The sequence below is a fragment of the Erythranthe guttata genome, chromosome 8, assembly GCF_056151865.1.
Source record: "Erythranthe guttata isolate IM_541 chromosome 8, IM_541, whole genome shotgun sequence".
NCBI classification, from domain to species: domain Eukaryota; kingdom Viridiplantae; phylum Streptophyta; class Magnoliopsida; order Lamiales; family Phrymaceae; genus Erythranthe; species Erythranthe guttata.
The window spans coordinates 25466208-25492053 of record NC_142540.1 but is presented as its reverse complement, the minus strand read 5'-3'; the positions used below and the strand labels follow the sequence as shown (position 1 = coordinate 25492053).

The 25846-nt window shown below is 33.5% G+C and overlaps 4 protein-coding genes and 4 non-coding genes across 8 annotated transcripts; 1 reads left to right on the top strand and 7 right to left on the bottom strand.

The window, feature by feature from the left end:
- Nucleotides 1-173: 173 nt before the first annotated feature.
- Nucleotides 174-5479, bottom strand: LOC105965229 (26S proteasome non-ATPase regulatory subunit 12 homolog A). The gene is made up of 12 exons (XM_012989764.2): nucleotides 5312-5479; nucleotides 4989-5186; nucleotides 3651-3758; nucleotides 3464-3568; nucleotides 3297-3353; nucleotides 2998-3194; nucleotides 2417-2516; nucleotides 2151-2263; nucleotides 1909-2062; nucleotides 1693-1770; nucleotides 629-870; nucleotides 174-547 (listed from the first exon to the last, which is right to left on the bottom strand). Exons 1-11 carry the CDS (start codon nucleotides 5312-5314, stop codon nucleotides 646-648), a joined length of 1338 nt encoding a protein of 445 aa, XP_012845218.1. The 5' UTR covers nucleotides 5315-5479; the 3' UTR covers nucleotides 174-547; nucleotides 629-645.
- Nucleotides 5480-6269: 790 nt separating this feature from the next.
- On the bottom strand, nucleotides 6270-8938 carry LOC105965011 (protein S-acyltransferase 8). Its single transcript, XM_012989518.2, has 5 exons — nucleotides 8762-8938; nucleotides 7558-7743; nucleotides 7141-7449; nucleotides 6836-7066; nucleotides 6270-6709 (listed from the first exon to the last, which is right to left on the bottom strand). The coding sequence occupies exons 1-5, from the start codon at nucleotides 8804-8806 to the stop codon at nucleotides 6419-6421; spliced, it is 1062 nt and encodes a 353-aa protein (XP_012844972.2). The 5' UTR covers nucleotides 8807-8938; the 3' UTR covers nucleotides 6270-6418.
- A 4011-nt stretch (nucleotides 8939-12949) lies between these two features.
- LOC148768924 (small nucleolar RNA SNORD14) lies at nucleotides 12950-13072 on the bottom strand. Its single transcript, XR_016033347.1, has one exon. It is a non-coding gene; the product is annotated as a small nucleolar RNA SNORD14 (small nucleolar RNA).
- Nucleotides 13073-13113: 41 nt separating this feature from the next.
- LOC148768923 (small nucleolar RNA snoR99) lies at nucleotides 13114-13216 on the bottom strand. The gene has a single exon (XR_016033353.1). It is a non-coding gene; the product is annotated as a small nucleolar RNA snoR99 (small nucleolar RNA).
- A 111-nt stretch (nucleotides 13217-13327) lies between these two features.
- Nucleotides 13328-13450, bottom strand: LOC148768922 (small nucleolar RNA SNORD14). Its single transcript, XR_016033325.1, has one exon. It is a non-coding gene; the product is annotated as a small nucleolar RNA SNORD14 (small nucleolar RNA).
- Nucleotides 13451-13857: 407 nt separating this feature from the next.
- LOC148768921 (small nucleolar RNA SNORD14) lies at nucleotides 13858-13980 on the bottom strand. Its single transcript, XR_016033338.1, has one exon. It is a non-coding gene; the product is annotated as a small nucleolar RNA SNORD14 (small nucleolar RNA).
- A 1195-nt stretch (nucleotides 13981-15175) lies between these two features.
- On the top strand, nucleotides 15176-19053 carry UBP27 (ubiquitin-specific protease 27). The gene is made up of 10 exons (XM_012989867.2): nucleotides 15176-15588; nucleotides 15893-16019; nucleotides 16160-16260; nucleotides 16338-16571; nucleotides 16681-16749; nucleotides 16857-16985; nucleotides 17104-17241; nucleotides 17682-17744; nucleotides 17915-18196; nucleotides 18621-19053. The coding sequence occupies exons 1-10, from the start codon at nucleotides 15325-15327 to the stop codon at nucleotides 18894-18896; spliced, it is 1683 nt and encodes a 560-aa protein (XP_012845321.1). The 5' UTR covers nucleotides 15176-15324; the 3' UTR covers nucleotides 18897-19053.
- A 2143-nt stretch (nucleotides 19054-21196) lies between these two features.
- On the bottom strand, nucleotides 21197-25839 carry LOC105965325 (uncharacterized). The gene is made up of 7 exons (XM_088822554.1): nucleotides 25230-25839; nucleotides 24144-24428; nucleotides 23207-23524; nucleotides 22889-23110; nucleotides 22503-22597; nucleotides 21910-21985; nucleotides 21197-21780 (listed from the first exon to the last, which is right to left on the bottom strand). The coding sequence occupies exons 1-7, from the start codon at nucleotides 25581-25583 to the stop codon at nucleotides 21418-21420; spliced, it is 1713 nt and encodes a 570-aa protein (XP_088678680.1). The 5' UTR covers nucleotides 25584-25839; the 3' UTR covers nucleotides 21197-21417.
- Nucleotides 25840-25846: the final 7 nt, after the last annotated feature.

Sequence of the window (25846 nt, the reverse complement as noted above, 5' to 3'; positions counted from 1 at the left end):
ATTGCAAACCAGATTCATTCAAAAAAGTTGCGATGAATTTAATATTCCGAACTCGAAATCCTCCCTTCAAATCAGTCAAGCCTAACCAAGCCTTAAACAAATAAAACTAGAAGGATTCGTAATACTAGTAAATCGGGGCCAGGAAGAAATGATCACACCAGCCAAATAAGACATTTCAAGCAAAAAAATATCTGCGAATTAATGAACAAGTCATGAAAAAGATTCAACATGACTTTTTCTCATTGGAATTTAAGGAGCTTCTAAGGAAGATTCGATAAATCGCGATCCATAAATCCCGAGTCTTCAAAAATTAAAACATTGGTGACATACATTTGTGAGTGATCTACGATAAAATCCAAACATATAAGCGCATAGACCCAACTCATTCCTCTGCATTAAGTCTAAAGTGACAAATGAATCATTCAAAAAGTAAAAGCATTAAAAAGGACTGGACATGTAACCACGTTTGATATGAAGAGCCGAAGAGTAGCAACAAAAGTCCATCTTGGTCATTGCCAAATCAATAAAACGGACACAGAAACCGGACCTGCATATATTAATATTTACTCAAAATTTGTACCCATGTATTAAAATTCTGAATAAGTTAGAAAAAAAAAATGTTTCCAACCTTTACGTAGAGATTAATCAGCTTTTCAAACTCAGTGCAGCTTTGTGGACCATAGTCTCCTTGTGAATTTGGTGGCAACTCTTCTCTACAAGGTCGAGGAGTTTCTCCAGGTTCGTTGACCATAAGTTTAGAATATCGTTACTGTCTTTGGCTGATTGGAAACAGATCACACCCATTGGTCTGTCGATTTTTGCAATCAATGCTTTGGAGACAACCATTTCAGAGAGATGCTTCTCAGCTTCCTGTGAGATAGTAAAGAGAATGCCGTGAAGAAAACGATAAAGACAAAATTGACTATATAATGCTATCATTGTTTGAAGTTGCAGCTCAGCAGCAATTTCATTAGTGTTATAGATCACGTCACGTTGGGATATAGAGAAACAAATTGACTATTTAATGTTCAAATCTCTCCAGTAGAGAGTAAGATTATAAGAAAACGAAATAAACACATGTAACCACTTTCTAATGCATAGTAAAGACTTCTAATTAAGTATCACTAGTTCCTTGGCAATGAATTATACCAACAAACATTCCTTTTTTATGACCTGTTCATTATATAAAGTAGTTCTTTAAGAAAGAAAGAAAGTGAGCTTTGTTGTTAGATACAACATAGAGACAATCTATTATTTTAAACATTCTAGCCCATTATATCTGATGCAACTTTAATATCATGGTAAGATTCATCCACTGTCATCCAATTATGGCCTAGACACGAAAACTTCTGGCATAATAAAGTGTCTACATGAACCAAATTGTATTAGAAAGCAGTTCTCTAAGAAGGATATGGAAGTTCCATTATTAGATAAAATATCTTCAACAAATTGACATTAGCAATTATTATCGGCCATAAGTATCAGTTTCCCAAAGCCATTTGCTTGGATTTCAAAGATAGTGCCAGAATAAGAGTTTTACGTCACAAATAGAATAATGGTCAACATCACACCATATCTGTGAAACATTCAGCAACAAACTATAGCCAATAACATAAGATCGGAAACTATAATTCAAAACTATTAGATTTTTTTTCAGCAAAACGATATTCCACAAACAGAATGCAGACAGACCTGGATGGTAAGGCATAATAGATCAGCAAGCCTCTTCAATGTTATCCGTGCGTAGTATTTTGAGACAACAAGGATGTTCTGCAAGGAATTCATCTTTTCGGTGAGTATTGCATTTGTATACATCTAAGTTGCTATAAAAAACAAAATGATAACATAAAATAAAGCAGTGAAAAGGAATCGCAATTCATAACAAGAAGCGAGATTTAGGAGCAATACATGTTCTATTACTCTAAGTTTCAGACTCTCAGCTGCCTTTTCATCCAAGGAACCACCAAGCATGTTCTTTTCATTCTCAAACTCTTTTTGGAACGTGCCCCACAGAACTGTCCACTGAATAACTTCCATGGTAACTAGTTGTTTCAACAGCAACCTAATGACAGGGTAGAGCAAGTAGTTATAATATCGTGTAGACAAAGAAAGTGGAAGGACTAGTGATAATGATATTTAAAAGGACTAACTTGAAGTCGGGAATTTCTGACAAGTTTTTATCTTCCAGGGTTGAGTTAAGCAGACTAGACTGCATAGGATCGTGAGGAGATAAGACCAAATACCAGCAAATCTTTCTCAACACCTGCAGAGAATATGATCGAAGCCAATGCAACGAAACGAATAATAGGGATTTATTAAAAAGCAACAAACCAAGTCTGGCACGCAGATTTCCAGACACAATAAACGGAAATTGCAAATGTAAATCATTGAAGAACCACAAGAAAGATGTTCATACCGGTATCCACTGAGCAGGGTCTTCTTTCACAGAGGGAATCTCATATATCGACTTGTAACACCGACATATTTCAAGGTAATCGTTGCTATGTGCGTGATAGCTACAAGAGAAGAAAGAAAGCTAATCAACAAGTATACATAAATTAATTATCAACCGATTAATCAACCAGAATAGGGAGGCTGAAAGCAAATAAATAGTTGGATCGAGCAAGCAATAATCATTGGAATCCAAACAAAAAATTCCCATATGCCAGGAAGGATCTAACTTAAATGGCAAAAACCTATACCATATATCAATATTCATAACAAGACGTCACAGAAGATTTTCCAATTTCCCGATAGATAACCCATCATGAACATTATAAAGAATATAACAGCAATGGGCCAAAGACAGCACTAGATTCAGGCTTGTAGCCTCACTTCTTGTATATTTATGTTTGAATAAATATGCATTTCCACGACATTTGTATCATCGGTGATCAGACAGATATGAGTTCTATGAATGCAATTATATCTTGTTCGGTAGAACACAAATTATGATGAAACAATACAAGGGAAAATAAATATCAATTTGACACATACCGAATCATTAATTCGTAGTAGATCCGTTTCAACTCCAACAGTGATGGAATATCAGCAGGAGGCTCTTCAATGATGCTTTCACTTTCTTTGGGCTTCTTCTTTTCTTTGGATGTATCAGCTTCAAAAACCCTAGTACTAATCTTTCTCGAGAGTATTTGTGCACGAACATAATCCTGACGATCCAAACACAAACGGACCTACAGAATTTGAAGAAAAAGCTACCATGTCACATGAGCCGAATCCTCCACGCAAATAAACTATCAATTATAGATAGACAGAAAAGGGAGAAAACCACATACTTGCTCAAGTATGAAAGCTATTTTTTCAGTTTTTGCCATGGCCCCAAATGTTTCCACCTATGGAACAATCAGTCAAAGAAACTAGTGAGGTTGGAAGAAATGTACGATTTGACAAATGCATCAGGCCCAGAATATTTGAATATTATTAATAGAGATCATGTACTGACCGCAACTTCCTGCATCAAGTCAGCTGCCTCAGCTATAAGTCCTTGTTCTTCCTTAATCTTTGCAAGTTTCTTGATCAACCGAGCTCTCTCTATCTCAACATATATCTGTAAGCAATTTGAGAATTATACTAAAATTCGAAGTCCTTAATATAAAAAAATGTGAATGGGATCTCTGCATGAGAATCACCTTCCCAGCAGATACACTGTTAAGAGTTTGGATAAGCTCTATTTTAGTATCAATATCAGGAGTCTGGTCAATATATTGCATTGCTTGCTGGACCATGGATTGTACAGCCTGCATCAAAACATCAAGAATAAAAATCAAACATGACTGCAAACTTCAAGTGGTCAAAGAATCCCAGAAACATCAATTATAACCTGATACATGATAGAAAGGAGTGCTATTTTATAACCTGATTTTTCTTTGGTAAAATCAACCAACCTAAAATAATGATGTTGGAGTACCAACTCCACAGATAGAACACTTACTACCTCATATAGTTGCTAGCCAAAAATATTTTCAACGGGTTTAAGATTTGACCCCATTACGATCGGTCAACAAGAACGCACATGAATTATATTAACTTATTAACATAAAGCATCTGTGTGGGGATCGGATATCCCCATATTCAACTATGGTTAGTAAGTGAATACGTAGGTCTAGCATTTGTGTAGATAAACAAGGGTTTCTACATATCTTGTTTTGTTTTTAGATCAACAAAATAATTTTCTTTAGGTAAAAACATTCCACTATGGATTACGCCATGTAAATGTCTTAGTTCAATTACAAATAGAAATGTTTAACACACAGTAGAAACACAAGATGATTGGCAAAAAGATTTAAAAATACGAGATGTGAGAATAGACATACACAGAAACCATCCCAACCCCTACATAACCAAGGAGACTAAAAAACACAAACTATGGTTTCGAAGTATAAAAGAACTACACAAGTTTATCCTAAACATGTGTTAGAGAACCATAAAGCTTAATCAGACCAACAGACTCGAAAAACATCGCATACCCCAGACAATTAGTCAAGTAAGATCACATTATTTTCATTACCAACATAACCAGTGATATACTTGATCGATGGAGAATAATACAAGGTCATAAAAAGGTGCTAACAGTTTTCTCTGCCCAGTATTATTTTCTTTCATTATGTCAATACTTGACCAACGACCATCATAAGAACATACGAAGTCAAACCCAAAATAAAAGGTACAGTCATTCTTATTTTCCTCGGTCGAATCATAACAACGGTTACAGCTATCAACAAGAGAGAGAGAGAACCAAGAAAATACAAAATTAGCACAAACTACCAGACTTCACCAAAAACAACTTAGTTATAAGCCAACAAAAAAGAAAACCAACTTCCAGAAATCATAATCCATACTGTACGATTCAAGTCGATTATTGGGCATAAATCAGTAATATAAAAGCTGCACATGCGTCCACAATTTTCAACTACAATACAACAGTCTATGAAAATAAATGTACATAAATGCGTAGAAATCGATTAAACCTGCTTCAACTGTCCACGCCGCTTAGAAATAAGCACAATCTGTTCGTTGAGTGTTTTCCACGCGCCGGCTTCAAAGCACAGCTGCATAATGTCGGTGACAGCCTTCCGAGTGCCGGCGATTTCACCCGCTTGCCTCATCTGCTTCTCCACGTTCAGCAGCATCTCAATTTTAGCCTCCAAATCTCCCCCTCCATTTTCCTACAAAATCAAACCCCAAAATTTGACAGAAAAAAAAATTAAAATTATACCACGAGATCCAAAAATGCGTAACGAAACACAAGAAACTGAAGCTAATCGGAATTCAGAAGGCCCCATTTTCGTACCATTTTGATGAAATAGATTCGAGGAACTGGGAAATTTTCGTGCAATCGATGAAAAATCAAACCCTAGAGAGAGAGAGAGAGAGAGAGAGAGAGAGAGAGAGAAGGAAGGAGACGAGAGAGTTGAAATCTGTTTTACTGTCCGACTGCCTTTAACAATTAGCACTGGCTAATAAAACTCTACTTTAATTTTTATATTTTCTATTTATTTTTTTTGCTTATTATCAGAAAAGCTATATATAATAAACTAATATTTATCAGAAAATTTTAATAAATAATTATACAAAATATTTGGCTTAAAATGTAAACAACAAAAACTTCATTTGACATGGCAAATGTTTCTTCAACTTTTTATCGAAATATCATTAGAAAAAAAATAATAAAAAAAAGAATATATACGAAAATTTGAAGTACACGAGTTAGTATTGTATTGGACTCAATTAAAATTATATTAAATGTACGACATTGTTTAAATTTGATGAAGATAAATTTATTAGTGAACCGTTTTTAAAAACAATCGATTTAATATTTTTATTTATGAACAATCATGTAACAAGAGATAAATTAAATTGAACTTGTGACATTGGCTCGTCTATGTTCTTATCAGTTGTCCTAAAATTAATTGGTGTTAGAATAGACGCGAATTGTCCACGGCAATCAATTGCTGACAAATCCAGACTAACCAATATAATTCATTCAATAATCGACATTAACTCAACAAATTTATCAAAAAAAAAAAGACATTAACTCAACAAGTACACAATTAATTGATAAATAATCAAATACTCATTATAGTAGAGTGCCAAATATCTAATAATTCAATACTTACTTTCAAATCTCGCAATATACCTACTAAATGAGGGTTTTTTGGTAAGAAATAAATAATTGGGTAGAGGTTTGTAATTTCCCAAACTATAAGGGTTTTTTCGTAATTTAACCTTACCTCAGGGGTTGACCGTAATTTACCCAAAAAAAATTTACTAAAAAAATTCAAAATTTAACATCATACAAAAATGCAGCAACAACAACAACAACAAACTTCAGTATGTAGATTCTTGGTTCTACTCGACACGTATCATTGTACCAAAACAAAATCCACGTAGACGAAATCTATCTAATCTGCTCACCGGCTCGTACAGAATCGCGCCGTTGAGAAATCTTTAAAATATCGTTACCTATATCGACACCTTCTTCTACATTTGCTCGTCTATCTTCGACCGTACCGTTCTTTTCAGACACATAGGCAAAATTTGCTACCACTTGATGTGCATACGAACGGAGCTTTATTCTAGAAGGTTCTGTTTTTCCGCAAAATATTTCGACAAAATTGTTCGTGCATCCTCGGTCAAAAGCATTGACCACCCTCGAACCCCCTCTTCTCCGAAAATTTTCATACGTTGTCTGAAAAAAAAAATCAAGAATGTCTATATAACAACAGCCAAGGGATGTGTGTGTGTGTGTGTGTGTGTGTGTGTGTGTGTGTGTGTGTGTGTGTGTGTGTGTGTGTGTGTGTGTGTGTGTTCTGACCTGATTGGAGCAAATGAGATAAAGATGGAAGAAAGTGAGGCCTCCGATAAACCAGAGAAGAACGAAACAATATGCGATTAATACGAGCGATGCTGGCGACTCTTTTATAGCTTTCAAAATGGTAGCGTGTTTATTTATAAGCAATTTCATGTGCAGAGCCGACATCGAGAATACGGTTATACAGAGAAGTGCCGACGAAGAAACGAAGAGGAAGAAAGTACGATAGTTCCGCTGCATATCGAAAATACGGTACGTTAGCTTTTATTTATCACAAGAATAAAATATTCGAAAGAAAGACGTATCACCTTTCCAATGCATTGACCAACCCAGGGGCAATGATGGTCAAACCTCTCGACACAATTATCGCATATCGAGCAGTGAGAGCATCTCGGAGGACGGTAAACCATGCACGTTTTGCAATACTTAACTCTCACGGGAACGCCGTTCACGAAAACTTCTTTCGAACGAGGGAATTGCAAGTTTTCTGAGAGTTTTCCACCGACTTCTACCGAAGCCGAAGACTCGTATCCTCCGAATTCTTCTGATGGAGGGTTTGTACTTCGAGGTACAACTCCAGGATCACAAGCCGATGTCAAAAATAGAAGGATCAATACCTATTATTTACCGACGAGACAAGAATTATAGGATTGCTTGCTTCATAGTTCGTATTCAAGTTCATCGTGTTTTTAACAGATTTGGTAAGAAAGATACGGAGTACTTACGTATACGGTGAGGATAATAACGAGGAACAAAATTGCATATCCTGCATTATATGAATGAAGTTCGTGGAGAAGTTTCTTTGCAACTAGAGCACAAAAGACGAAAACGGGGGCTAATATAAGTAGTAAGGTAAATATCAAGGAGCCGACGTCTGGTCCGAACATCAACCTCCCACCAAAGAAGAATTTCTGCACGAAAAAAACGAAGCCCACAATTAATTGCACACGTAAATTTTCAAGAAATACACAAACAGACGCGCGCACACGAACACTAATCCCAAGGTTCGATTTTTTTGTATTGGATGTTCCGTATCATTATTTAGAGGTAAATTAATTGAAGAAAAAAAAACAATTTAATTAATAAAGTTGAACTCGGACAATGGAACTATCAAAATTCTCGTATTAAGCTTAAACAAGCAACTCATTCCGAAACGACCTAATACGTTTTACTATCAAGAAATGTACCATCTAACTACAAGTGTTCGATGAAAAGTCGTTCTCGTATATTCAACAGTAGAACACTAATGCTTTCACATTGTAGCATCAAAATACAAGATTAAACTAACTTGAATCAACATGGAATTGTGATATAAAGTTTCAGACAAATCCTTCCACAAATTTACGGATACGCCATCATACATTGCGGCAAGAGATCACTTCTTAAACAATCTCCCGGCCCCGTTATCAAAAGAACCGGCAGGATAAAGCAGGCAATAGAGTAAAAGATTGGAAGTAACTGGCACACCCACAGAGTCAAATGAGTTCAAGAAATCAATAAGCTTATATACAATTACACACACACAGTCAAATGAGTTCAAGATATCAAGAAGCTTATATACAATTACACACACACACACACACACACAGTCAAATGAGTTCAAGAAGCTTATATACAATTACACACAAAGTTCAGTTACACGAATCCAGGAATTAGAACTGAATTAAAGTCATTTAGCTGTATGAGAGAGAGAGAGAGAGAGAGAGAGAGAGAGAGAGAGAGAGAGAGAGAGAGAGAGAGAGAGAGAGAGAGAGAGAGAGAGAGATCTGCCCAGCAAGTCCCATTTCACATAATATCACCAAACAATAATGAAAAATTATAATAATAAAAATGCACATTACATTCACAGAGTTAACAGAAACCCACCAAAAATCTTTCATCCATAAAAAAAAAAAAAAAGGTTGATAGATATGAGAAAGAAGAGCTTACATTCTTCCCTTTCCACACCTGATACACTCGTTTGGGCTCTTCCATCAATTAAATTAGGGTTTACTTTTGATGCTCCATTACTTCAAAATAAGCAGCGATTTGATGAAAATATTTAAAGGGTTTCGTGATAAAATGGCGCTCTGTTATTCAAATGTTTGAATTTGAGTGATTTTCTTTATTTTTCTTATCTTTTTTTCGTCTTCAAATTTCTAGAAGCAAAACGCTTAATTAATTGCATTTTACCCCCTCTCCTTATAATATAATACATAAAACCCCCAACATTTTACCTTTTATAATCTTTCTTGCCCATTATTTGTAAAAATTATAATTATCCTCCCCAAATTTTTCGACCTTCGAAAACCCGAAAAATAATGAAATGTCTAAATTGCCCCTTGAAGAAGGAAATATCTAGAACCGTCAACGATTGGTGAACCGGCAGATCCATTTGCAATCCCTTTGGAAATATTACTTGAATCGTATTTATTTTCGATGTTTCAAATACTTCGTACATTACCCAATAAATCATACAAATCTATGAGATATATCGTATTATAAAAGTCTTCACTTATTTGCAAAATTATATTTATTCCCATCGACTCATATACCATTGACTTTATAATTGTAGGTTCATGTTCAACTCATATATTATTTTGGACTTCGTGTTAATATTCAGCTCAAATAAGATTATTAATATTAATATCTTTTAATTATTAGAGAAAATTTACAAATTACTTGAATACATGTGAATTACCTAATTTTATGAGAGCAACAAAATTTATGTTTCATGCATAATGCATAATTTAAAATATAATATCAAAGATGAAAGTAATTATGAAAAAGCTAATTATTTGAAAAATTACAGTATTCATCCCTCAAGTCTGCTTCGATTTCAGATTTGGTCCCCCATGTTCATACAAAATACATTTCGTCCCTCATGTTCCAATTTAATATTTTTTGTCATTTCCGTTAGTCAATGCATGATGGACACACGCTTGATTCCGTTAGTTTTAACGGGAAATTGACGGAAATGACTAAAATGTTGAATTTTTGAAACATGTGGGACTAAATGTAAAATCGATGCAAACTAGAGGGACAAAACTGTATTTTCCCCTAATTATTCATTAACAAAAAATACTTTTGCCAAATAGTGTTATTTGTATAAAAAAAAATAATAAAATTAATAATGATTTTCTTATTTAGAATCCCAGTGTGTTGCAAGGGAAGGATTTGAAGTTCCGAAATAAAATCCATCTTTTCTTACAGACCATCGACAAACCCCATGTAGTTCCTCCTCCTCGTAATCACAATTGTAACTCAAATCGTAGTTATAAACTTCGAAAGCTATATCTTTTTCGCCCCACCAAAAATGGCAAAAGTACATTGTAGTCCACCAAAAGTTGACGCATAATTTCCAATGGAATTCTTCGTTCGGTCCAAGCGTATGAAACCCGAAGTCGGTATCTTTAGAAGCGCAATGGATTTCCAGCGGCGCACTTTTGCTAGGGAGATTATTGATAACGTGAACTTGGTACAGTGGAGTTATTACTGGGCAGAACGAAAAGGCTTTAAATATGAAAAGATTGAATACTACGAGAAATAGTGATAATTTTTGTTCGTACTTTGCGGTTGATTTACACATCTTGAAGTTTATATAATAATCTTGGCCGGTAGATTTCAGATGAACATGGGATATATGAGTTGGTGAAGATTATGACAAATTTAATTCATGTATTAGTGCAAGCGTTACATTTTTGTGTCATCACTCACACTTACTTGCAAGTTGCAATTGTGTAACATTTAATTTACATTTTACCACTTAAAACATCAATTTAGGTGGTGTTTGCTACAACTTACTTCTTGTCTTTTTTTAAAACTATTTTTGTACCCTATTATCTGTTACTTTAGATTGCCAATACTGCACTAAATGTATTTTTTTTTTCTCCTATATTAACCTTATTAATAAAACTCTATTCATTAATTTTCTCTTATAAATTATTAAATATTAAAAATTGTTTTAGTCATTTTTATATGATTTTCTTAAAATCAAGATATATATATTGAGTTTCTTAATTTTTGTGAAAAGTGACAATTATTTAGAAACGGATGGAGTATTTAACAAGACAAGTTTTGATTTTGCAAACATCTAAAAACAAAATTATGATAGCAAGCTTTTGCAATCACCACTTAAAACATCAACATTCAATTAGGGATTCTTTGTCGTAGATCGGGTAATTCCATTATCCCAAATTTACCATTTGCCACTACGAACTATTACTCATTATTTGATTTTTTTCAATTTTAATTTATTTTTCTTAATTTTCAGTTTTTTTTCCAGAATAAGTACAGTATTTCTTAAATCAACTGCAATTTATTTATTCTTTTTTCAAGCAAGTTTAGCAAATTGAAAAATTACTACATATTATTAAAAACAATTACAAAAAGGTTGCGGCTATACGCAATACTAATTCCACTTGTGCAAGACCAAATTAATGAAAGATTAAAAAAATTCCATTTTATTAAGATGAAATGACAAATATACCCATAAATTAAATTACTTTTGTTTGTTAATGCAAGACCAAATAACAAATAATGAAAAAACAAAAAAAAGAAAACAAAGAAAATGTAAAATTAAAAAAACCCAACACCACAACGACAACCACCACCACCACCCCCCCCCCCCCCCCCCCCCTTCAAACCCGACCATACGCCCAAGCTCCGCCGCTCTTGATGCGATGTTCTTGATGTCTTGTACATATTTTTGAAACATTGGATTAATTTGGACGTTAAGCGTCTTTGCATTCGCCTTTTGCTATAAAAAAATAAATGAATATTGAAAAAAAAGTAATTGGAAATAGAAAGTTAAAGAAAATATGAAACGACAAAATTTCGACATTAAGGTGTCGAATATATGTCCAGAAATTCGACATCTTAATGTCGAAATTTAGTATATTTGGACTAATTTGCAAACAGTTAAATTTCGACACTAAGGTGTTCGATTTTGTACTCCAAAATCGACATTTGTATGTCGATTTTTTACTATAAAATTCGACATGTACATGTCGACCGCGTTTGCGCGGGATTTAAAAAAAAAAATATATGAAACAATAAAATTTCGACATGTCCATAAATTCGACACCGTAATGGATAAATTTAGTATATTTTGACTAATTTGCTAACAGTTAAATTTCGACACTAAGGTGTTGATTTTGTACTCCAAACTCGACATCTCAATGTCGATTTTTACCACTGCGTCTGCACGAGATTTTTTTTGGAAAAATGATATTCTGGCCAAAAAATACATAAATGCATGCCTTCTTGGATTCTTTGATGTCTTCTAACTCCATACTTGCCATCTTTGTCTTTGTAAGATTTGTTGAGTTTTGGATTCTTTGATGTCTTCTAACTCCATATTTGCCATCTTTGTAAGATTTTGCCATCTTTGTAAGATTTGTTGAGTTTTGATGATTTCGAATGTTTTGGTTTATGGAGGAGGAAGGAGAAAGGTTTTATGGGTTTTGGAAGATGGAGAAGATAAGAGTTGGTCTTGTGGTTTTGTGATAAATTTTTTGTGTTTTTGAGTTTTTAGTATTGCACATTTGGAAGTTTTCAAATTTTTTAACAAGTAAGGATATTATAGTATTTATACATTGAAAATTTTAATTTAATCTTGCACAAGTGAAAATATAGCCGCAGCCTTACAAAAATTGAAATAGACTACAAAAAGTTTACAAAAATCAAAATAGCAGAACCGGAAATCAAATAGTTAAAATTCAAAACAACTAAATTTATATTTTCAAATTTGAACTACAAAATTATCTAAATCAACTACAAATTATCAAAACTACAAAATTTCGTTGAATAATGAAAATCGAACTACAACCAACACAATTTAACAAGTAAATATCTTTGTACTATTGATTGAACAAAAATCGGTCCTACAAAACAATACGAATCCGCCAAAAATAAACACTAATTCGAAATCGTCACCAACAAAGACAATTGAACCAATCGTCGTCGAAATGTAATGCCACCTTCGGCTTCGGCCTCTCAGACACGAGTTTGTTCGATAAAGAGATGATACTTAATTTGCTCGGAACAATTCAGACAAATACCAAAACAATTCAGTATTTAATAAATTTAATAAAATAAGAAAAAAAAAAATCGAAATATTTGATATGAATGAGGAATAATCTCAGACATCCAAGGAAGAAAAAACAGCAGAAGCTCTCAAGCCCGGCGAAAGGCGAAAGCTCTTAGGCGGCCACTGCGAATGTATTGAGAAACAAGCCTTTTGGATTATCATCATCGAAATTCACATTACTCAATTAATCACAATTAACAATCAATTAAATTTCTTTCCCATCTTATATGGCCAGCAAATTATTAAATTAAAAAAAGCTGACAAAGTGACAGATGGATATTGAATTTGAGGGACTTGTTCTTCCCTCTGAGCTACACTAGAATTTCTCCAAACGCTAGAAGGGCAGACATATGTCCCAATTATTAATATTATTTTTTAATTGAAAAAAAAGATTGAATTTTTATTTGAAATTGAATAATTGAAAGTGTCTCAGACATCCAAGGAAGTATAGAACAGCATAAACTCTCAAGCCCGGCGAAGGGCGAAAGTTCTTAGGCGGCCACTGCGAATGTATTGAGAAACAAGCCTTGATTTTTTCATCATTGACACCAATTTTCAACTAATTATCGCAAAAAAAATCGACGGAAAATAACAAAAATTAAAACCTAATTTCATAGAAAAGACTGAATTTTGAACCAATCGCAAAACGAATAACCAAATCGGGGAAGGGGAGAACGACGAAACTGTGCACAGATCGATGAATCGGAAAATTAAATAAATAAATAAGCCTCGATTTTTTCATCATTGACACAAATTCAACAAATTGTCGGAACAAAATCGACGATTTTTTTTTTAATTACGACCTAATTTCATAGGAAGACTGAATTTTGAAACAATCGCAAAAAAATTGGAAAAAATAAATCGGAGAAGGGGAAAAGGATGAATTGTGCACAGATCGATGAATCGGAAATATAAAATAAAAAAATAAATCAAAAAATACATACTGATTAGAAGGGGTCTCAGACATCCAAGGAAGAATAAAACAGCAGAAACTCTCAAGCCCGGCGAAGAGCGAAAGTTCTTAGGCGGCCACTGCGAATGTATTGAGAAACAAGCCTTGATTTCTTCATCATCGACCCTAAATCAGTTATAATTCCATCGGAATTTTTTTAAGCAAAACGGAAAATCAAATAATTACGATCTACATTCCTAAGCATAGTTATTTAGAGAGAGAGAGAGAGAGAGAGGAATTGATACATTGCTGAATAGAATAGGTGAAGAAGGGGAGTGTTTATATAGAAAAGGGGGATTAGGGTTTTTCTAGGGTTTAACTCAGAGTCGAATTATCTGGAAAGTTTGAGCCCATTTTTATGGCTCATGGGCCTGGCTGTTGGCCGACAAGTTTTTTTTTTTTTTTTTTTTTTTTTTTTTTTTTTTTAAATATAAATTCAAATGAATACTTTCAATTTCTCTCTCCATCTATATACAATTTTCAAGATATAATAAGATTAATTATATTTTTCAACTTTATAAGTATTTAAAAATAACTTATTTTGGCCCTTTAAACCTTCATAAAAAAAAAAAAATTGTTGCACTTTGCATCCTCCAAGAACATATTGCCCAATTTGTTTTCTTCAAAACACTTTTGAATGAACCAAATACAATCTAATCTAATCTAATCCGGTCGATCTAACCGAACATGGCATAAATCTTATATAATTAAAATAATATTTTATTAGATAAATTTATTATTTAGCTAGGAACTCATGCAATATATTAGGGGTGGGTGGGTGACATTGGTATCGATACCAAAGTTTTTTTTATTAATTATAGTGAGCTCAATCGTAACTTATGTTATGAGATATTTCATACCGTTAGCTTACCAAAACATTCGGTATACCAATAACGTTACGTTTGGTACGATACACTGGTACATGATACTCTATATATCATTATCTTGTATTAAACTTAAAATTGAAAAACAAATAAAATTGTTGATTCTAACCACCAATGAATCCCGTAACATATAAATTCATATTATTTGAATATATTTATGCATTTACTCAGCTAAACATTACACATTAATTTTATGACGCCACGTAACACAAATATATATATATTACATTTAATTTGAGAAAATATAAGAAAACTTACTCATAAATAAAATAAAAGGTATTATAAATATTTTTTTTTTGAATAAAGTTATAAATATTATGTTATGGAAAATAAAGGAAAAAAAGATTTTCTTTTAACAAAATATTTGGTTTTTTAGTTGGGGTGGAAAATATATATAATTTGAGGGAGTAAATTGAAATTGAAACGTATATTATTTTGTTTTTAAAAGAAACACTTGTATTTTATTTAGAGAAGGAATAAACACTTATATATATTTAAAAAAAAAAAAAAAAAAGTTGAAAGTTGAAATACAGACAATATACTCTTGGTTGAATATCGCCGACGGACCGGCCGGAATTTAATCTGAATGAAAACATCAGAGATAATAAAACTCGCTACTTATAATCACGAACCTGAACATGGGTCTAAACTAAAATTGGTTTCGAATTCAGGCCTGAAAATCTCGATTTCCTTAGGTGTATTGGGTGCTGCTGTTATAGCTTTGGCGCTGAAATTCACACGGTTCATCGATTTCAGCTCTTCGTATGAAGAATTCGATTCGCCCAGGTTCTGGGTTGTTCCCGGATTGGAGAATCTCGGCAACAATTGCTTTCTCAATGTTGTTCTTCAGGTAAAAATCGGTTCTTTGATTTTTTTTCAGTTTGCAGGTTAAGTTAGTTTGTGTAGGAATTGGTGTTCAATCGAGGTTTCTTGAGTTGTATTGTATTATCGTATACATTAACTGTGTGTGTGTGTGTGTGTGATTTAATCTTAAATTTCTGACCTAATCACGGAGTTCAATTGTGTGTGTGTGTGTGTGTGTGTGTGTGTGTGATTTAATCTTAAATTTCTGACCTAATTTGATGGTATTATGTGTGTGTGATTTAATTTTAAATTTCTGACCTAATTTGACGGTATTGATTTTATGGGATTAGGCTTTGGCAAGCTGTACGAGCTTTCGAAAATATCTCGGTGAGATGGTGAAGGAGTATGGATCATTGTCAGATGAAGAAAGAGATGAAAATATACCACTCGTTAATGCATTGACTTCACTAGTCGAAGGTCGGTCGGTCGGTCGGTTTCGTTTATATGTATCGATAAATCGAAATTGAATTTAACGCGATTCCTCTTTAGCTCTTTCGATATTTAAAGTAGTTGAATTGAATAGTGAAGAATTTGATGAAAGTTATTATATCTTGCAGAGTTAAGTACCGTTCGGGATAAAAACACAACACTAAGTCCTCGTAAATTGATGGTCGCAATGGATCGTTACATTCCAAATTTCAATCTAACCAGTCAACAGGTAGTTCTTGATCGGCAATTTTCGTATCTATCAATTTTTATTTTATTGTGTCGTTTAATTTTTTTTATTTTTTTTAGGATGCTGAGGAAGCGTTTTCTCGTCTTTTGTCTTCTTTGAGAGAAGAAATATCGGAACATTGTGTCCCCCAAAATGGCAGCTTAGCGGATTTGCCCATTGTTTCGAATAGTAGGATTGTTACCACAAAAAGCAACGAAAAAGAAAGTGAATTGCAAAAATGGAACCGCAGTTTTCTTAAACCGTTTGACGGGATTCTTGGCAGCATCTTAATTTGCCAGAGCTGTTCGTTTCAGGTTGATTGGCACTAGTAAGAATTTCATTTATATTATATCTTAAAATGTTTTTATTTTTTTATTTTTTTGATTATTTTTTAAAATTAATTAATTATTTTCATTTTTACAGATTTCTCTGGATTTTCAACTGTTCCACACTTTACACCTTTCGCCTCCACTCAGCAGCGACGAAACAATTGTATGTTAGAACAAATTTCTCGATTATTCTTCTGTACATGCTTATGTATTTAATTCCTAAATTATTCTTATATTTTATTGGTATTATAAATTAAAATTAAAATTTAGATGGACGGATGCACATTGGAGGATTGCCTTAAGCAATTTTTCGTAGCGGAACATATCGAGAATTATTGCTGCAGTAATTGTTGGCATACTGCTGCAATCGATTATTTGTCTGTTTTCTCTTCAGATAAGGTATTTTTTCTTCATTTTTTATAATGATTAATTTTTTCTATGCTACAAAAATTGCTTACTTTTTTATTTATTTATAATTGTGGTATTTATTTTAGAATATTTTCTACGATTCTTGCAGACGGACATTGAAAAACTCCAAAGATGTAATAAGAACGATTCTTGCGAGTGCAAATTTTTTTCTTCACTTGAATCTTTTCCTTGGTTAAACAGATTCTCTCGTACTTTCAAGCAAATGAGTATTGCACGGAGTCCTAAGGTATCGACATTTTTATATCCTTGTATTGATATTTGGGTAAATTGCGGCCACCCCCGAGGTAAGGTCAAATTACGAAAAAAACCCCTCATGTTTGGGTAATTACAACCACCCGTCAACTATGAATCTTCTTACACGTACAAATTCAACATAATCTTCTAGATTCTGTGGAGCTCGAATTGGGTAAATCGGGTGCAAATTGGAGAATATTCTACATAATTTAGAAGATTCCACTAAATTTGACACTGAAATAGTGGACGTGTAAGAAGATTCATAGTTGAAGGGTGATTGTAATTACCCAAACAAGAGGGGGTTTTCCGTAATTTCACTTTACCTCAAGGGGTGACCGTAATTTACTCATATATATATATATATATATATATATATATATATATATATATATATATATATATATTTCTAACATAATTATATATTACATGCAGATTCTATGCATTCATTTGCCACGAGCTTCATATAACATGTTTGGGGAATCAGTAAAACTTCTGGTAATTTTTTTTGGACCGCCAATTTTACTATTTTTTTTTAGTTACGATTATGATTTGTTGCATTTATGTGTAATCATAATTATTGCCGTGAATTATTCGAACAACTAATCCTTATAAAAGCAACATGATCGTTTTATAAAGTGGTTAAGTGCTATTTCGTTTTCTTTCAGGGTCATATTTCTTTCCCTTCGATATTGTATTTGTCACCGTTCATGAATACTGGAGTGGAAATAAAAAATATGGAGCCGAATTTGCAAGTTAGTCCCTTGAATCGACGTAGTAGGGAAATAAGGTCCTTCACTTATTCCAATTACCAAAATCTGCTACTCGATCCAGCAAAATTAAATTGCAAATCCACCGCAGAAAAAAGTGTTTCCTCAGAAACAATGCTAGAAGTTCCGGAAGCTTCCAAGCCTAGCTCGTCCGATTCTACAAAATCTGCTGATGGCAATGTGAGTATTTCCTTCGGTTTTAATTTAATTTCACTTTGGAGATTTTTTTTTTTTTTTACGTTTCTTATTATTCACTTAATCGTCCCTTTCGAATTCTAATTAGTGACGAATTAATTGCATTTTTTTCTTCCAATTTTGCCCTTGCTACTCGTAAATTCTCTCAAATATTAGTCTGTCCTTCTATAATACATTACATGCTTCAATCTTCCTATAATCGTGTCGATTTTGAAGATTTTGAAATAATTTGTATTGTTTAGATTTTAACTAATTATTTGTTTAAAATATAGATTCTAATGCGAATTTCAATTAATTAAATTAATAAACAATATATAAATATTTTAGCCCTTTTCTTTTTCTTCGTAAACTTATTATATATTAATTAGTGTTTTAAATTTAATTTAATTTTTTTTCTTATTTTTATCAGATGGATGTAAATCTCCGACTTTCGCCAGTTCGGCATCAAATGTACCGACTCGTATCAGTTGTGGTGCACTACGGAGGCGGCGGAGACGGGCATTACACAGTTTACAGAAAAGTTAGAGCCAAGTTAGGTGACGAAAATAATTTTGTTGCTTTATTAGAATCTTCGATCGAGCAATGGTTTTCCATTTCCGATTCTCAAGTTCTTTCCGTCTCGGAGAGAGACGTTTTCGATGCAAATGCCAGTATGCTCTTTTACGAGAAAATCGAAAACTCCTGAAATTTTTTTTTTAAAGTAGGAAAAGTCATTTTTGCCCTTCAAAATTTTGGGGCATCTTTTTTTTATATACAGAATAATTGGTTTTTTTGACATAGTGAGTTATTGTTATTGGCAATTATTTACCAAGGAAATAAACCATATTTTTTTATTTTTTGAATACTGAATATTTTTTTATATGAATTAGTGAACTAATAGGTTTATTTATGAATTGTGAGTAATATATATGATTTGTTTTAAAGTTTAAAATACGATACACTTAATTAGTACAAAATACAAAATCAATGGATAATGAACACTTAATATATCTATTTAACATGGACAAAAATATAAATTTAAAATATATAAATTGATAAAATATGAAAACATATTAAAGTCTCTAAAATTAATTAATAGATTTTAAAAGCTTATAGTATAGAGAAAAATGAGAGACAAATAATTAATATCTTACACACTCTTTTTATTTTTTTTATTATTTTTTTTACACTATGTATATATATATATATATATATATATATATATATATATATATATATATATATAAATATAGTCACTTTCTTGAATATTTATAAACTACTCCAACTGCTTTCCTTATATAGACATGCTAAAACTATCCCAATATGCAAGTAGTAAATATCGAAACGACGAAAAATTTCATCGGTTAGTTTATTTTTAGTTATGAATCGGTATTTTTCTCTGGGCAGGGGTGTAATCCATCACTGATAAATCTTCACTACGGTCGAGAAGCTTTTCTTCTACTGCAAGCATTTCAATCCCATTGATCTTATTTCCATGTTTTGGAGGTTGATCATTTGCTACACATACAAAAACTAAAAATAAAAAAAAATTAAAAAGAATTTTCGACAAAAACCCGTTTTGTAAAAAGTTATGTTATAACTAATTAATGGTAAGAAACTAAGTTTGAGAGAGAAGTAAGTAAATAAGAGGTACCTTGAGTAGTGGCTGCTATGAAGATCAAAATCAAGAAAAGAGTTACCTGAAGAAGATTCTTGGAAGATATAACATACATATTTTCTTGATATTTTCAAGAAATGTGTGTGTGTGTGTCTCTCTCTCTCTATATATATATATGTATATGTATGTATATATAATATATATGACTATTTAAGGACAGACAAATTCAAGGTGAGAGGTTTGAAGCAGTTGTAAAATGTTGATGAAAAAATAAAAAAAAGTTTGATTATGTTCCAGATTTGTTGTGACCAAAGTAAGATCATCAAAGGGGCCCTTTTAACTTTAGGGCAATGAAAAATGTATTATATATATATATATATATATATATATATATATATATATATATATATATATATATATATATATATATATATATATATATATATATATATATATATATATATATATATATATATATATATATATATATATATATATATATATATGTACGGCCGCCACCTGAAGTAAGGTCAAATTACGAAAAAATCCATCTTGTTTGGGTAATTACAACTATCCCTCAACTATGAAACTTCTTATCCGTCCGTCCTTATGGCGTCAAAAATGTTCTCTAGTTTCCGTGGAATGTTCTTCAGTTTGTACTCGTTTTGTGCGAAAATTCAATTTCTGATACACCACAATCTGATATTTACAAGCCAAGAGACGCATCTTATTATCACTTGTTTCAAAATGTGGAGCTCGAATGGGGTAGAACGGGTACAAACTGGAGAATATTCCACATTGGGTAAATTACAAACACCCCCCTGAGGTATGGTCAAATTACAAACAAACCCCTCTTGTTTGGATAATTACATCTACCCCCCTCAACTATGATTTTTTCTTACACCTCCACCCTTATGGTGCCAAATTCAACATAATCATCTAGAGTCCGTGAAATGTGCTCTAGTTTGTACTCGTTTTGTGTAAAAATACAGTTTTTGATGCACCACAAACTGATATATACAAGCTAAAAATCACATATTATGATCATCTTGCTTCATAATGTAGAGTTTGAATGGGATAAAACGGGTACAAAAGTGATAATATTCCATATAATCTCGAAGATTCCACTAAATTTGATGAGTTGAGGGGGTGGTTGTAATTATCCAAACAAGAGGGGTGTTTTTGTAATTTGACCATACCTCAGGGGGGTGTTTGTAATTTACCCTTCCACATTATTTAGAAGATTCCACTACATTTGACACCACAAAGATTGACGCATAAGAAAATTCATAGTTGAGGGGTGTGGTTGTAATTACCCAAACATGAGGTTTTTTTTCGTAATTTACCCCATATATAATTCAATCACAGAAAACTACCAAGGCAAGTTATTTAAAAAAAAACAATAAATGAATTCTTATATTAAACTGTGGAAGATATCACATATGTATAAAACAATCAAGAAATGTAGTAAGGAAATTAATGTATGGAACAAGCAATAAAATCGTTACCTGCTTACGACTGCACCCGTTCGGATTAAAACTAAATAAAATTCATTTTATTTATCCGTAACTATTTTATCACAAAAAAAGTTATATATATATATGGATGCTCAATTATCTTCTAAGCCAAAAAGCTTCGAAATCTTATCCAAATCAAGATCTCGAAAATCGATGTGGGAAATCGACCTGCGGTAAAGACCGGAGTTACTCTCTTCAAGGTGGTGCGCAGCTTCGGTTAAAGAAGCGAGCAAGAGAGGGTAGTTCTTTATGTTCTTCAGAGCATTTGGATGTGCCTCCGTTTTTGCGGATCGGTTGTTGTTATTATTATGATTGTTCGAGCGGAAAGATGGAGTCGGTGAACGAGGTGGCATTTCTTGGGAGCTGTTTGTCTTTGTAATTGAGGATGATGTTGTACTGCTCGAACTCGTCGTACCCGTATCCTGGCTTTCCGAATTGCTTGTCGTGTAAGTTTCCTGTTTAAAACGGCAGATTAGAGTGGCGGACCCGAAATACGACTATGGGGGCCATGGCCCCCCCATCGTTTCTCGAACATATAGTAGTAATTTATATATATGATGGGAATAAACGAAACGTAGAATAACCTGTTTGGGATATGCAGCACCTCCGATAAGGTCAGGGAAAGAGACCTTTCGTCCATGTTGCTTTGTATTATAGTTTCTGTTAACAATAAATAAACCAAACATATTTTACATTTAAAATATAATATATATGGGCAAATTACCCCCCTGAGGTATGGTCAAATTACGGAAAAACCCCTCTTGTTTGAGTAATTACAGCCACCCCTCGTTTTAAATATTTTTAAGATAAAATTTATGTAATTCGGTTATTTACCGAACCAAATCGTATATTCAGTTCGGTAAACGGTATGAAATGTTGGCGTACCGAAATTTTGGTTCGGTTTTACCGATTTAACATCCCTAAATTTACCTCTGGAGGGGTATTTTCGTAAGATAATACATAGTTGAGGGGGTGGTTGTAATTACCAAAACAAGAGGGGAATTTTCGTAATTAGACCACAACTCAGGGGGGGCCGTAATTTAAAGTGTAATTGTGAAAAACTCTCAGAGTTTTTGTGCAGGGCAGTTGAAACCTACTTGTAATAATCGAACTTCACAATCAACGAAACCATAAGATAGAAACAAAACAAAGCAAAACGAAATGCACGTAAACGTACCTTCTCCGGTCGATGGATCGGATATATTCATTTGCCTCGTTGCTTATCAAAGGCAGACCAGACAGTTCACAAGGCAATGGAGTTGTAGTGAAGAACTGTCAAACGTTTATCGAAAGTCAAAGTCGAGATACTAACAAACCATTTAAGTAGATGAAACGAGGACTAGGTAAAATAGATCGTGTTTCGAAAACTATGTTTTCATTTGCATTTTGATTTTCTGCATTTCAAAATCCGTGAACCAAACAGAGCCTTAAACGATTGGCAACTTATTAAAGATTATATTAAATTTCCTCAACTAAAACAAAAAAAAACCGATTCGTTTCAGTTTCCTGATTTTTCGCTTTTAAGATCAATATTAGATTAAAGATAGTTCGTTTATTACTCACTTCATTTTGGAGACAAGAAGCAGCACTTCCACGATATGCTGGATCGAGCGATAAAAGTCTTCCCAAAAGCTCAAACACCGAATCGGGAAAATACGGAAACATTTCTCGAAAATTAGCTTTATACTGCTGTGGCGGCCTAAAAGTTGCCGGTGGCTTCACCTTTTTCCAATATTCCTCCGACGGCGAACCACAAAGCTTGAATATTTTATGCAGCTGCTCAATCTGGAAAAAAAAAATCGAAATTTTAATTTAAATCATTATTATTTTTTATCATAAATATTAAGAAATTGAATCAAGAATGTTTTCGTTTTTTGTTACCTCGTTCCTACCGGGCATAATAGGCCTTCCTACAAACATTTCAGCTAAAAGACAACCAGCACTCCATAAATCGATACCAACTCCGTAATCCGTGGAGCCGAGTAATAATTCGGGTGCTCTGTACCATAATGTCACGACTCGGCTTGTGAGGGCCCGCTTCGGTTTATTCTGATACGAATTCGCTAATCCGAAATCGGCTATTTTAAGCACGCCGTATTCATCGATCAATAAATTCGATCCTTTTATGTCACGGTGCAAAATCCCCCTCTCGTGACAGTGCTGCAGGCCCGAGAGTAGCTGCTGCATATAACTCTTCACCTGCAATTTTTTTTTTACAGTTTTAAACTGGAATAACTTTAAACTATGAGCATAAAATCAGACTTTTTTGGGGAAAATTACACCTAGACCCCCTCATGTTTGGAAAATTACACCTAGACCCCTCAGTTTTGAAAAAAATTACATATACCTCCATTCAGGTTTTGTTTCGATTGCAATTTCTTTGTTGAGCTTAAACAAACACTTGTAATTATTTATCCTCATTTTTACCCTTTCAGATTTTATTTAAACCAAAAGTAAGAGTTTCGATGCACTTTTTGCTCGAATTATAAAACCCTCTATCCAACGAAAATTCAAAATTCAATTGTTTACGTGAAGGCCGAAGAGTAATTACGATTCTCAACCTCAAACCAAATTTTTTTTTTCTTTCTAAATAAATAAAAAATATTACGGCAACGATAAAATTATCAATTGCTGGATTTGTGGATTAGACAAAACATCAATGGAGGTATAACTAATTATCCAAATTTGAGGGGGGTCTAGGTGTAATTTGACCTAACTTCAGGGACCTTAAGTGTAATTTACCCTTTTTTGATTGATAAATCTTCAAGCACCGAATATATAAACTTAGGCTGTTTTTCGAAAAGGAGAAGAATTTTACCTGAGGTTCGGTAAGCCTTCCTTCTGGTCGGGAGATAACTTTGGTCAAATCCGATTGCATAAAATCGAAAACTAAATAAAGACTGTATTGCATTCTTGAGGTGGCGATTCCTTCAAGCTTAATGATATTAGGGTGGTCGAGCTTTTTCAGCATTATAATCTCTCGTGCCATAAATTTCACACTTTCAGAATCTGACGTGTCGAATCGAACCTTTTTAAGGGCAACGATTTTTCCGGTGGATTTATCTCGAGCCTTGTACACGTTACTGTATGTTCCTCTGCCTACCTGCAAAGTTAAATCAGCCATGTTAAACGTGTAATAATATCTCGTTTTTTCAGGACTAATAATACATCAGCTAAAATGGAGCAGAGTTCAGATAAAGTTTGTACAATAATATCTAGGCTGAAAGTCGGATGGATCGGGCTGGAAATAAGCCGTTCGGAAAAAAAAAAAAAAAAAAAAAAAAAAAAAAAAAAAAAAAAAAAACCAAAAATCAAATAACACTTCCGAATCCAATTTGAAAATTTTCGAAATTCAAAAATATGTTTCAACTGTAGAAATTTCGGTAATTCAAAAAATAATCACAATCGGAACAATTTTCGGAAATATTCAGAATTTGTTTAGAGTTTTCCACAACCAGAAATAAATTGTGTCTTTGTTTAATGAGTTAAATAAAAAACAATCTAGCCTCCGTTTATTAAAATATGCAATATGCAATAAAATATTTCGGAAAACAAAAATCCGGAATCATCGGAATTATTTTCGGATATCAAAATTGGTTATGCAATTCCAATTCCAATCCAAAAAAAGTGAAAAAAAAAAATCGAATATCGGAAATCGGAATGAAGGTATTTCTTCCAAAGTCGGAAAATTTCGAATCGGAAACGGCCGAATTCGGAAATTCCGTTCCGATTAACAATCATTACCATTACATTTACTACAACGGATTAGCAACAAAACGAAAAAAATGTAATGCAAACGTAATGCAAACGAAGAATAAGATATAAATCGAAGAACAATGGAACAATATTTCAAGTTTCAACTATATATATATATTGATTGAATTGGTTTGATAAAATTAGTGACCTTAGCCAACTTATCGTAAGAATCGGCACTTTTCGGAACGAAACCGGACAAAGCATCTCGGTTAACGTTGTCAACGAGCCACTTAGGCCATCCATCAACCAGTTCATCTGCATCAATCTTCTTCACCAAAACATTCCCACCTGATCCACTAATTCCTTTCTCACTCTCTCTACTGATGTTTCTCTCTCCTCCCCCACCACCACCGCCGCCGCCGCCGCTAGTGTCCGTTTTTTCCTTTGAGGTAATGGGCCTCTCTACATTTCCGCCCTTGACGTAACCACCGTCGAGTTTCAACTTCACAAGCGTCTTTGGTGGGGTGTAGGTGGTGGTCCCTTTACCCTGGACGCATCCCATTCTTGGCTCACGGCGGCGAATCTCCGAATATTCTTGACTTCAAACGAGGTATCTGAATGGTGATGATCACTAGGTGGTGGTGGTGAGGGTTTCAATAAACCGTCCATCTCGGATGATACGACAGAGGTTAGTTGTCGCTGTTGAGTAGGCGGCCGGCTTTGTCCGAAACGCGCAAGAATTTGAGGGCTTAGCTCCGTTAAATCCGCCGCGAGGAAGAAGGGACCCAATAATTGTAGCCATTTTCAATGATTTGGTTTGTGAGA

Bases quoted from the DNA above. Each gene is read 5' to 3' on its own strand.
- LOC105965229 (XM_012989764.2), bottom strand. The intron at 2,517-2,997 runs GTATGTGTCAAA...CTTCTCTTGTAG, and splicing joins TACTACGAATTAATGATTCG to CTATCACGCACATAGCAACG. The intron at 2,264-2,416 runs GTATGAACATCT...TATTCTCTGCAG, and splicing joins ACCCTGCTCAGTGGATACCG to GTGTTGAGAAAGATTTGCTG.
- LOC105965011 (XM_012989518.2), bottom strand. From the start codon at position 8,806: ATGGAAGAGCCCAAACGAGTGTATCAGGTGTGGAAAGGGAAGAAT. The intron at 7,067-7,140 runs GTGATACGTCTT...TTCGATATGCAG, and splicing joins TTGGTCAATGCATTGGAAAG to CGGAACTATCGTACTTTCTT. The intron at 6,710-6,835 runs GTCAGAACACAC...TTTTTTTTTCAG, and splicing joins ATCTCATTTGCTCCAATCAG to ACAACGTATGAAAATTTTCG.
- UBP27 (XM_012989867.2), top strand. From the start codon at position 15,325: ATGAAAACATCAGAGATAATAAAACTCGCTACTTATAATCACGAACCT. The intron at 17,242-17,681 runs GTATCGACATTT...TATTACATGCAG, and splicing joins GTATTGCACGGAGTCCTAAG to ATTCTATGCATTCATTTGCC. The intron at 18,197-18,620 runs GTGAGTATTTCC...TATTTTTATCAG, and splicing joins CAAAATCTGCTGATGGCAAT to ATGGATGTAAATCTCCGACT.
- LOC105965325 (XM_088822554.1), bottom strand. From the start codon at position 25,583: ATGGGATGCGTCCAGGGTAAAGGGACCACCACCTACACCCCACCAAAG. The intron at 24,429-25,229 runs GTCACTAATTTT...TTAACTTTGCAG, and splicing joins CTTACGATAAGTTGGCTAAG to GTAGGCAGAGGAACATACAG. The intron at 23,111-23,206 runs GTAACAAAAAAC...TTTTTTTTCCAG, and splicing joins TTATGCCCGGTAGGAACGAG to ATTGAGCAGCTGCATAAAAT.